Source organism: Rhea americana, unplaced genomic scaffold (assembly GCF_003343005.1).
Source record: "Rhea americana isolate MKP2758 unplaced genomic scaffold, rheAme1 scaffold_22, whole genome shotgun sequence".
Lineage (NCBI taxonomy): Eukaryota > Metazoa > Chordata > Aves > Rheiformes > Rheidae > Rhea > Rhea americana.
In genome coordinates this window covers 7,012,494-7,025,329 of record NW_028186329.1, presented here as the reverse complement: position 1 = coordinate 7,025,329, position 12,836 = coordinate 7,012,494, and the positions used below count along the sequence as shown (strand labels likewise).

Sequence of the window (12,836 nt, the reverse complement as noted above, 5' to 3'; positions counted from 1 at the left end):
CCAGACCTGGAGCCAGATGTCAGCCTTCTGTAAACAGAGCCATCTCTGGAGAGATGGAGATCATCTAGAAATCTTGCATTTTCTCCTTGAGTGGCCCTTTGCATGGGGATGCCATTGCGGCATGATGAATCTTGGCACCATCATACCTGGAATGCAGATAGCCATTGTGTGGATACTAAGAGTCATTACAGTTGCATCATCATACAGAAAAGAGAGTTGTCCTTCTACTTTTCCCATTTTCTCATGCTTCGTATCATACCAAAAAGCAGTTATGGAGAGCAGATTAATGCCAGTTTGACAAAGAGTTCTCCTGAGTAAGAAGAGGCAGAGAGAAATGTTCAGCAAAGTCTGAAAGTCTGAGACAGTCTAGGTTGGGGATCTTAGTTCTCTCAGACCTGCACTCGACTCCATACTGCCATTTCTCTGCCAGCTAACACAATGGCAATGGGGGGCAAGCTATTGACCCACCCAATATTTCACACTTAGCTGCCTAACATACCGGTAAATCTCTGTCAGCTCCCTGTAGAAGCCCTGGAGAGAAATAAGCTGATATTATTGCCCATAACTGCAGAGCCACTAGTGGCACTGGCAATCAAGATGCATTTGTATTAATAGCAATTTGTTTGGGAAACTAAATTGCTTTCCAAACACGTACAAGTTGGGAGAATGTGTGGAGTGAGGCAGGCTGAGCAGAGGGGAAGGCAGCCACATTCGGGATGCTGCATCTTGTCCCTGCACCCATGCATGGACTATGCAGGCCATCTGCTCCTAGCAGAGACCATTGCTGCAGCAGCCCAGCTCGCAGGGACAAGGAGCAAAGGCGAGGAAATTAGATCAAGTACTTGAAAATGGAAAACATCATTTTAGAATTCAACAGAGTGTAAAAACAGGAAGTTCTGCAAGCTGCTTAGAACAGCAGCTTTTTAAACATACTGGACAAACATATCTGAAAAGGGCATTTTCCCCACAAGAAAATCCATTTGATAGGCTGACCAATGCTTCGCAAGTTGTGTTCTATACTCATTGGACTGCATTCATCTTTTCTGGACTCTCTTTAGATAGTCCAGATGGGTAGTTTGTCCATCTATCAGACTTTAAAACACTGCTGTGTATTGTTGATGACCATCAGAAAAACAGTTAATAGATTTTCCTATTTTTCATTCAGTTTCTTCATGGGACAAAATGGTGTTTAAAMGTATAATAAATTCCAGAATTTGCTATAATTTTAAAGAAGGCAAAAAATATCTGTGTCATTAATCTGAAGATGTATTGTATATCTTTATGTAGTATTCGCCAGGAAAGTGTTTCCTATGCTYGTCTGTTGTGTATTCTGTATTTTGGGGTTAAGCAGAAAAAAAGGTGTTTTTTTTCTCACAGGCATTTGCAACGTATATTCTATACTTACTTTCATAAACGCATGGACATCTGTAAATTTACATCCAACTAAACATAGAAATAATTTCTGCAAAATCCTCCTCTTTTTTAAAAAAAAAATTGATAGTGGACAAGATAAGCATTGGTTAACTTGCAGAGGACTTACTGCCAATGAAGCACTTTATCCTCCAACATGTCTCTGCATGTTTGGAACTCCCATTGATTTCTAGAACTTCAGGATCATATTCCAATTAAGGATGAAAATATTACATTAGTATTCCAAACCAGCTTGGGTTGAGATCTYGACAGGACTTGTAAGGTGTGCACTGAAAATGATGATTGACAGACAGAGCCAACATATGTTTTGTCAATTCTGTTCTCAATGTTTTTTTTCCACTTGGCTTAGCACCAAAAACAAGGATAARTTCTGCTTCTACTAGTTTGAAACTATGTGATTTCAGAAACTCTCCAACTAGATAATTATGTTTTCATATTAAGGAGTATAAGATGATAAGAATTAATCTTATCATCTGCAGTTGTTGTGAACTGGGCCATGATGTGTATTGCAGTGCATTTTATAAATATGACGTGATAAATAATTCAGGCTCAAATTTGTGCTTTTTGAGTTTGGTACTAATTAGGCATGGCCTGAAAAAGATCAGAAAAGTTCAGGATCATGGAACATCTGAAGGCTTTCCAACTCACTCACACCAGACAGACATTTCACATGACTTTCTGATCCTAATAGTCACAAAACTTCATCTGAAACAGCATATTCTGTGTGTTCGTTCCACACATGGGACTCCCCCCTTGATGTCCGTGATTTATGTAAAGATCAAGGGAAAAGTTGAGCCCATTTTCTTTAAAGATGTTACTGATATAAGCCTTCAGAGACCCAGAGATGGTAGGAGCATGGAGGAAGACTGGAAAAAGAAGAAACAAGGCMTGTAAAGAGTAGCAGACCATGATGTAATTAATAGCAGTGTACCATTTTTTCATGATATTACGATTGCCGCCATTCAGACCCTATTACGTAGGACAATGTTTAGCCGCCCTTCCATGTGTACCAACTGGGTGAAGGCAAGATTTAGGATTTAAGTGTACCTGGCAGAGGGAAAGGTGATGAAAAAGTTCCCATATGTCAGCCAAGAGATCATGAAGCTGTACAGAYCAAAGTTCCTAAGCGACATGCATTGACATATAAAATATTGACATATTTTCCGTGAAGTTCAGGGGAGAGTCGCATGCAAGCAGCCAAAGGCAGATGTTAGAACCTGAGAAGCAGCTCAGGTCTAAGATGATTGCTCCCTGTCATTATTGCTGAAAATTACCCAGACAGACAGGCACATTGTTTCACAAGTGGCTTTACAGAGAGCGTGGAAAGCATAGCATTTGTAATTAAAAGATCAAAAACACATTGGGAAAAGGCTCTCATGTGGCACAAGAGAAGTGAAACTTGTTCAAGCATGGGCCAAAATCAGATCTCTGATGTGTGGGGCTCATGATTATTCCACATGAAGGAAGTGTCAAATGCAATGAAAAGCAAGGGCTCAGCCTTGCACTGAGTTGAGTTCTCCAGCCTGCTCCAGTTCTGCTTATGCTTAACCTCACGTATATTACTAGTACCCCTGAAATCAAAAGAAGTCATATGTTGTCATCCATTGCTAGGTTAAAGAAGTGTAGTGTAGCCTCCAGCAGGATCCAGTCTCAACTGATTGCACTGATTGCTTTCAAAGGTTAGCAAGGATCTCTCTTATTCCAGATCTATTAAGCATTTTAGATGCGTATCACCTTTGTGCTTGCAGCTGCGAGTGTGTGCATGTGYAGATACCTTAGAGCTGACAGCACACTCATTTGCAGGAGAGCTGCTATTTTGTGTACGTTCAGGTTAAAGTGAAAACGCTTGAACATAGAGTGCTTCAGTGCTAATTGCATTAGGTTAATGAGGGACCTCACATATGCTGAATTCTCTGAAAGAATGGGAGGTGCAGGAAAACTGTGTGTCAGAGTGTCTCCTGGCAGTCCTTTGCAAGTAAAACAGACCTAGAGGAGCAGGCACGAGTCCCATCTCGCTCCTACRAAACCGCTTCTCCTGGACGCTCAGGTCCTAAATTTCTACCAGATTCCTCTTGCTTTATAAATAACCTGAAATTAGAGATAAAAGGACAAGCTGCCGTGGCAGCCTTGCTGCCCTTTGGGTGGGTTGCAAGCAGAAGAGAGAACGTGGGGAGATGGGCTTCCTGCRTGGCTCCACCAAGCTGGGGTGCTGCTGCCCGCCAGTGTGGCCCTCACTCATCCAGCCCGCAGGACCTGGATCCGCTTGCTTTCCCAGCCAGGCTTTGCACTCACAAGCAGCTTGCAGAGCGGAAAGCCCCAGGCCCAGCAATCTCATTTCCTCCCTGGAACATGGCAGTGTGCTCCAAGTTAATTGTGGCAGCATGTATTTTGCTAACCTTTTAGATATTTCAGTGGGATTAAATGGGAGGCTGTCTACAAGGGGATATATTCCGTTCCTTTAAATGTTAAGGTCAGCTAAAATCCTGTTTATCTGAATTCCTTTAATCTGAAATGCTCTCTTATCTGAATCTTGGTTATGTCTTTCATTTTTTGTATCACTGTGATTTTTACAGAGCACAGTAGTCGCAACACGGTCTCAATTATCCCACTGAACCAGTTTACTCAGTAGCTGTTTGAAACATGCAAAGCCAAAGGTTTTTCAATGGATTTTGGTGTTCCAGAAATGTGGGAGAAATGGGATTGTACAGTAAATATAAGATAGGGACTATAGGCATACACATCCTGTAGTAAATTATAAAGGAACCCCTTGGAGATTTAATTAACCAAGATGGCAAATGCAGGTAGGAAGATGATTTGTGTTATTAAGGAAGAAATATCTTGTTATCTCACTGGTACTTCTCACCTTCAGACATTGTTCACGTGCATGAGAGAAGCCCCCCTCCTCGGCATCACATACAAGAAATCAAAGCACRTGTCTCACCACCCTCCACAACCTCAGTCGCTTTCCTGAGCTGCCTCGGCTCGTGCGTGTCTCTCGGCGCGTGCAGAAACGCTGCGCAGTCACGGGGCAGTCGGGAGCTGCGGGGATTTGCGCGTGCGGTGGGACGAGCGAGTCCCGGGCACAGGTCGGGGGAGCTCAGAGCAGGGGGCTTCGCGTTTGCAGGCTGCGAGCGACATCTGCGCTGCCACTCAAGGAGGGCAGCGCGCTTCGTCCCTCCTGTGGACACATTAATTCAGTAAAGCTGATAAGCCTTTCCTCCAGGGAAGGCCTTTTTGAATTCTAAAGAAACAGTGACCGCTTTGACGGTGAGCTCTAAGGTATTTTTAACTCGTCTTTTGGGGTTCTTTGCGAGAAGGTGGTATATCTTTCAAGAAAAAAAGAAAGAAAGAAAGAATAACTCTCCACTTAGCTTTCCATAAAACGTGTTTTGTTGGTATTAATATAACTTTCCCTCAATTGCAGCAGTATTTTTTTTTTTTTTTTTTTTTTTTTGCAATTTCAGGGTCAGATTCTGTCCTCAGCTGTATTGCTGTGAAGCCAAAATAATTCTGTTGTCGTTAATGCAGCTACTCCAAGCACATACTGATATAATTGGTAGCTGACTTTTCCACAGACTTTTCTTTAAAGCCTGAGAAAATCTAGGACTTGTTTTATGTAACTACAGATTTGTAAGTCAGGAAAGTCACACCATTTTAAAATTCATAGTGTTGTGTGCTGGCTTTTTTCTTCTTAATCAAACTGTTTAATACTCTCTTGGTTTGTAATACTAAACCTAAAATACCAGAATGGAGCAGTAGTAAGTTCCTATTAAACATACATTTTCTAGGTGTCTAATCCCATTATCTAAGCCATATTTTGCACTTACCACTTTTGGCAGTCTTATCCCAGATTCTTAAATTAATAATTTATTTCTATGATTATTCTGTATCCTTACATTAGCTTAAAACAGACAGAAAAACTAGAAATTTTAAGAGTCAGTCTAAAATGGTGCATTTTATTCTAGCTCACTTCTGGCATCTGCCTTAAAAATGTAAAAATCTTTTTCATATGAAAAGGTATGCCTGCTCTCTGGGTTCGACAAGTGCCCTTTAGTCTATGAATGTAACATAAGCTTATTAGAAATTAGGTTTAATTTTTCATTGACTTAATTTCAAGTGAGTTGATAAGATTTTAATGTCAGTCTGTGCTTTAAAATTCTCTCTTTGACAGGAACCTTTAAGTATGGTTCCTGCTGATATAAGGCTAATTTTCAAAAATATGAATTATGAAGTTATATCAAAGACTTCATTGATGTCCTGACATTAATTATGTCCGTACACTCCTTGGCAGTTATCTAGGGGGATCCAGGTTCTCATCCAAGAGAGGTTTAGTTATGTTCGTCTTGCACCAAATTTAGCGTATATTCCACCTCTCATGAAATCTGTTGGATTTTTGCCACTCATTCAGTGGGAGTTGGACCAGACCCTTAGACTATAATAAGAAACTGCAGTAAGCCTACTGCTAAACTTAAGCATGCATGCAAATCGTTGCAGTATTAGCGCTATAAATACAAAAGAGATTTGAGCTAACCTATCTCTGTATTTATTTTTGGTTTTGTTTTCACTTATTAAAGGACAGCTTTTTAATTTATATAACGAGACATAGCTTGGATGGCACCCTGGATTATGCTAATTTAATGGGTCTAAAAATGAAGCTTGGTGCTAGAGATACTCAACTGTTTCCTATTTTAATATGGAGGCATTTTATATATAAGCTTGGCTGTGTGTACAATACATTCACCTATAAATAAATCTGAGTGAGAAGCAGCGAAAATTGTTTGTGAACATTTCAGCAGACTAAATACTGGATGTTGGCATGCAGCATGTGAAGAGAAGGGAAAGTCCATTCAATAAACAATCAGGAAGCTGAAACCTTGTGTGTATATGTGTGTGTGTGTGTGTGTGTGTGTGTGTGTGTGTGTGTGTGTGTGTGTGTGTGTATGTTATTGGTGAAAGGTGTTTACAGTGACAAACGTTATAAATATCTTCTTTTCCATTCTACGCAAAGGAGAAAAAACAGCTTAAATTTCGATCAGCGTTATCAAATACGAATGACTTACACACATTCAATTGTAGAGCAGCTCTTGGTTCATGGCTTATCTTGGAGGGGGGTTGAACATTTGAAAGTCTGGAAAGCAATAAATTATTTCACTTATAAATTCTTCGCTCCTGTTTACCAGGCTGATGGTCAGCTTGATTCTCCCCATGTTCTTGCTCCTTCCCAGCCTAGAATCATGTCCAAGTTTGAGACGATGTAGGGAGGAAATGCCCCGAACGGTGGAGGCGGACTCGATAGACGCTGATCCTTTTAGTAGTGTTTCCTCCTAGATCTAGCCTTATGCCAGCAGCAACTTCCCGCTCCCGCCTGCAGCAGTGTGCCTTGGAGAATATCCCGCAACAAGGGGAACCAGATGATCCTTAATTTAGCAAACATTTTGACTTCCTCTATTTCTTGTGAGGTAGGTCTCTTGCCTCAAAAGCTTTTATTACATAAATTCCCTGAGTTGGATGATTCATATCTGGAGTTTTCTCTAGATAATTAAAAATAGGGGTAGGATTAGTGCTCCACRGAGGTGCATTAGGCTGTAAGTATATTACTTTCAGAAAAACACTTACATTAATGGGTGCATAAATTGCCTATGCAATGATGGGAGAAGAGACAATTTAGAAWTTTTCACTGGCTGCAGGGAAAGGCTTATTCTTCATTATTTAGGACCAGATCACGGTGCTTTCRTTTAGACTGATGGGCTGTTATACAGGAGTTGCTGTACTGAAGTCCACCGGTGGGCAACTCTTAGCAAGGTAAATAAGGGCTCCACACTATCCATCTGAAAACCATTTCACAGTTAGAAAAGCATTCTGAGGACGCCACCAAACTTTGTACATAATGTGGCTGCTGTTATCTCTGTTAGTCTCACTATATAAAAACAAAAATAGCTTATTTGCAGACTAGATGAGCAGCCATCAATTCTTAATGTTTCCATTTATTTTTATGGGAGATCCCTTTATGTTTTCTTCTGTCTGTTACCCTCCCCAAACAGATTTGCTTGTTCTTCAGCATCCTAAGAGCTGAGTTGTCACAAATTGTACTACGTTCTTTCTGAGTGCATTTGAGTCAAATACCTGAGGCAAACCCTGGAGTGGGAAAATATATGAAGATGCAAAAAACAATAGAAAAGCATCAAGTATTCTTTATAAAATCTTGTTCATTTGCTATCATAATACCTTCTGAACAGCTGATCCAGAGCTACTCAGACAGATTTTTCTTGTGCTCTGATTGAATTTTCTTTTACCTTTTGTAGATTGAAGCAGCAAAGTATTCACTACTTAGCAAAGCATGCTGATCTAATCTTAAATACAGAACAGATTTAAATAGAATTTATAGCTAAAACATAAGTGTAACAGCTGTAAGGGTGCTGGGGAAAGAAAAGAGAAGAAGGTTAAAGACAAGGTGAACATATGATTATAGAAATCATTACCTGAAATACAAATTAGGAGGTTCCTGGGAATTCAGTATTCAGTGGGGCCGTGAGGGGCTTTCTTGGGGAGCCGGGTTGGGCACRTGTGTGAACCTGTTGCCCTTTGGGTGTCAGGGTCCTTTCCCAAAGCTTCACCAAGGCTGAAGGAATATCCTATGCTAGAGAGCACTTGCAGCGATACAGTCCCATGGCGCTTGCAGTGCAATCAAGTGCCTGCCTGCCGCCCCCCTGTAAGAAACCATTTGTCTACGGCAGCCTTGCAGCTATAATGATTAGATTATTTGCTGCTGTTGAAGCTCTGTTGCTACTGCTGTGGTTTTGTCACCATGCACTGTGTCAACAGGTAGACAAAATACCATTAAGAATTATTCGTGCTGGAGATAAAGGTTACCAGGCATCCCAATGAAAGAAGCCAAGCATGACTCACCAAACTTTAGGTCTCYGCTGTATTACCCGCATTAATCCGATGCCTATTTATGCATAAAAAGCAGCTCTTTCCAAAGCTATTCAAACRCCAGAGACAAGAGATTATTATGACTTCATGTCATGTTGAGAGACAGGTGGAGGAGAGCACAATGTTTGTGTTGGATTCAAATGTCTGCTGAAAGCGTTCCTGTCATTGCTAATTGATGTTGCATCTGTCTTTAGATTGTGATTATTGGGGATAAAAAAAGATGAAGATCTTATTCGGGGAAATAATTACAGTTGTACATTGGTAGCTATAAATTTAAAGTATATGGGGGAAGGGAACTACATCCTATAATTTATCAAATTCCTGCATCCCTGAAAAATAGTTAGGTCTTGGGCAGCATTCAGGCCCTGCTGCAGAGGCTACTGTCAGGGCATAGCGGTGGTCAGAAATAGGCCACTGGCTCTCATTTATTCCATCCATGTTTTCTCTTCTATTATTTTTGGAGTATTAGTTTCCAACTGTCTAAAGACAAGGCAAAAAAAACCCGAWGGCAGATTTTACTGAGATACAATCCCCAGGCATGAGAGAAACGGCACYACTCAGCTGGAGAGGGGAAAGGGGGGATTCTTATGTCTTGCTTTCAGGAATGTTTCTCTCCAAAGTCCTTCAGTGCGATGTAGTTACAAGCAGTATTAGGTCTGCCTTGCTTGGGCAAACCCCCATTAAAACCAGGATTAGTGGAGGAAGCAGCAGAGGAAGTAACTCTGAGCAGATGTCTTTCGTCCCAGTTGTCTGGCTGTTTGTTCTTCTATTTTTCATTTTCTGCTCCTTTTCATGATGGTTTTGTGCATGTTAGCTGAATCTTTCTCAGTACAATTTGTACATTTTAATGCAAAGAACCTTCCTTCATCCGGTGAAAATTTGTGGCTGCTGTTTCATGGGTTGAATTAAAGGCCACAGTGGGYTCTGCTCTGACCTTGCCTCCACGCTACGGTTCAGGACTGCCAACGTCCTTTGCCTAGGTACAGTGGACAACTATAACGTTATGTAACTTACCTGAATTTCTTTTACAATTCAGCCCCAAAACATTGTTTGAGAAGCTTTTCAAAGTGTAATTTCGTCCTACTATCTGCAATTGTGAACCACAGCCTCAGGCACTAAGATAATTTCCTGGTATCTAGGCAATAGGGTTTATGTATAGAACTGCTTCCTGCAGCTTCAAGGACTTACTCTTCTGATAGTTGTCCAATTTGTACMTCACGCTTTTAAAACAGGGAATTTGTTTATAAATTAGGAATCTAGGGTTGTAATTGGAGGTTGTACTGAGATGCGTCAACTTCAGCGTATTTTGTATTTCTGGAAATTGAAAACTAATTGCTTATCAGAAATGTTCATCAGCCAGTTCCTAGATAAACATTAAAGTTTTATATTAAGGAAGCTTACTGCTTCACTAACTCCAGCTGCAAAGTAGCTGGGAGGTACGGACTCCCCTTCCATATGCTGTCAAGTTAGGGAATTGTAAAATTAAGGTGCCTTTTTAGCAAAGCTCCATAGGAYATGCACGCCCAGATGCAACTCTTACTACTCACTTACAAGTGCAATTCAATACGTGTAAGAGCCTCCAAAAAATGAAGTCTTCCTTGAGAATTAACTTAGAGTAATACAAAGTAATAAAAAAATGATTGCAGCACCTTCTCAGATGCCTTCTGAAAATTAATAAATAAATATATGCTATAATGGGTATCAGTGTCTTCCAGCAGCTTTCCTTTTGCCCCCCTTTACATTTCGTTACAACAATCAGCTTCGCAGTGACTCATTGCCTTCAGTAGGAGTGGGAAGACATCCCTCGTTATTCATTACCAAATTGAAGGACTTTGCTGTGCAATGAACAGCCCTGGCATTCACCTACCTTGCAAGAGAAAGCAGCCAGTATCATTTTTCCCMAAATTTTGCCCAAAGAAACAAGAAATAATGCTATTTAATTGTCTCCATTTAAAAGTAGTTTATTCACAATCAGAAAGTTGCATTTTTAATATTGCAGTCAGAAGATACACATTCAGACATTTCTGTTTGAATTACACTTCTGGGAGCTTGAAGTGAGACTTTAAAATGTGTGTATATATGCATATATGTGTGTGTGTGTCTGTWCACACAGGAAATGCAGGAAATCATTTATTATATTACTTTTTAGTTGCAGAGTATTGTAGATATAGTAAATAAATGCACAGTCAAAGCATTTATTGTTTAACTGTTCCAAAGATGTATTTGATTTTAACAGGAGTAGGAAGGGCTATGTTAAAATCATTGATTTTCTTCATTTTACTAATACAGATATTACTATTTCTTGTAGCTTTTYGCATTCCTTTTGTTTGGATTTATTTACTTAAATATTAAGAAATTGAGCTTGTGTTATGTTTTTATTGTATTTTAATTTGTTTTTTATTAAGTTCTAAAGCATAGGCCATGCCTCTTTATAAATAAGGCTATGATCRTGTATTACTAGAAGCCCCATTTCAAACTGTACTTCTGCCAGCCTTGGTTAAGATTTTCTAGGAAGGGACATTATAAATGTGTGATTAATCTTCAGAAAAAGGAAATTTTGGCTCTGCAGTATTTTTTACTGTATTAACTTCAGAGATTTATAAAACAGCCTTGAAACTGCACTGTAAGTGTGTTTATAATTTAGCTGATTTAATAATTCTTGAAGTCCAGTCTCTGAACAGATTGCAGTACATTACCTGTAGCATCCAGATGAAGTTATCAAAGGGGCAGGAAATTACCTGGGTTTGTGTTTATCCTTAGCGGTGCGCTAATCCGACCTCTGGCTGCAGCTGGGGCTGTGCAGCTCCTTGTCTGCATTTATCCCATTAGGCAGCGGGGGCATGTGCACGGATGATAAAGAGTAGTTTCATGTTGACAGCATAGCTAGGGCATGTGGATGCCATCAAAGCGTGGTGGAGCAATTGTAAAGCACCTGGTGCGCTAACGTTGTTAGGAAAATTTTCAAGCCAGGCTGTAAATCACTTTTTCTGTTGTTATCAGTATCTACAGTTTGCTCTTGCTACTGCCACTTTCTGCAGCTGGCAGCTCTTAATGTCTCTTTTAGCTCATCCTGCAAACCTTTTACCATCCAAATAGCTCTTGATCATGCCAGTAGTTTGGTTGCTTGTAGGTATTGGGATGTCTTATTCCAGTGGAGTAAGAGCCTCTTGGACAAGAAATGATGTGCAGGATCAAATCCTTAGCTTRCATTTGTATGTGACAAACTATGGCACAAGATTGCTTTTAAAAGCATAATAATCCAGAGTGCAGTGATTTAAGCCAGGAAGTGAACAATGCACAACTTAGAGCTGAATTTGCATAYATTCAGAAAAATAAATATTGGACATATTTTCACAGAAATACGTTTTTTTTTTCTTTTTTTCAGTCTTCCAGTTCACAGTAGTTTAGTAACCAAATTTCAACCAGTTTTGTATTTCCAGAYTGGGTATTTAAGATGTTTTGTGACTTTAAAGCAATTCCTGCYATTCATCCCTAGACAACACACTGAGCTTCTTTGCCTGGAAGCCTGTGCATCGCACAGGAGCCTGCTGACCCCTGCAGAATTCATGTCTTTGRCCTTCTCTTAATTGTCGCTGTATTAGGCAGATAAAAGGGTAACTATTTCCTTTCCAGGCTTCCTTGTTTGCTCTGTAATGTACTGGGAGCCATCAACCCACCAAAACTGCTCAACGAATAGAGTCAGCTGTGTGAAAACCTACCRTGTGCCTTGCTTTCTTTAGGCATCCACTGTGACAACATATGTGCCCAGGGACGCTGGGGACCAAACTGCTCCATCTCCTGCAACTGCGAGAACGGGGGATCCTGCTCGCCACAGGATGGGAGCTGTGACTGTGCGCCTGGATACAGAGGACCCATGTGCCAGAGAAGTAAGATTTTCCATAGATCCAAGATTTTTCCATGGATAGGCAGAAGCAACGCAGAATTAAATGCTCATTTATGGCACTATCCAGCCAGACTGAGGCACAGTTTTCAGAGCTGTGTTAGCTTATAACTTGCTCGGGGGAAAGATTAGCCCCAAAAATTCTTTTCAGCCAAAAAATTCCAAGGGTAAGGGAGCTAAGAGTGGTGTTTTACTACCTTCTCTTTGCTCCCCCCCAAAATACTTGCATAGATCAGGTACTGACAAGCTGATAAACAGCATTTTGCTGTTGTAATGCAATTYCTGGAAGGTAGATCTGCCCTTCCCCTGATGTTTCCCAGAGTGCCATCAGCAAAGCAGAGCTGGGTGTGCTCTTGCCTTTGATTTCTCCTTCTGACCTTCCACAGCACCTAGAGGTCACAGGAGAGCCTGGAAAGGAGAAAAATCTTTGTATACAAAACTCAGAAAGATCTAGGCAAAAACAGYTTCACAGTAATGTCATGGCAAAGGATAGGCCACCTATTAAACAGATTCTGCAGGGTCATAAGGTGCACAGCCACTGATGCAGCTGGTAGTGTAGTAGTTATTGCAT

At 40.5% G+C, this 12,836-nt stretch overlaps 1 protein-coding gene across 1 annotated transcript in view; it reads left to right on the top strand.

The window, feature by feature from the left end:
- Positions 1 to 12,836, top strand: part of MEGF11 (multiple EGF like domains 11) — a 275,408-nt gene that overhangs the window by 223,680 nt on the left and 38,892 nt on the right. Inside the window, exon 14 of the mRNA XM_085305434.1 lies at positions 12,105 to 12,251. Coding sequence (XP_085161560.1) covers positions 12,105 to 12,251 — 147 coding nt within the window. The remainder of the gene's footprint in view (positions 1 to 12,104; positions 12,252 to 12,836) is intronic.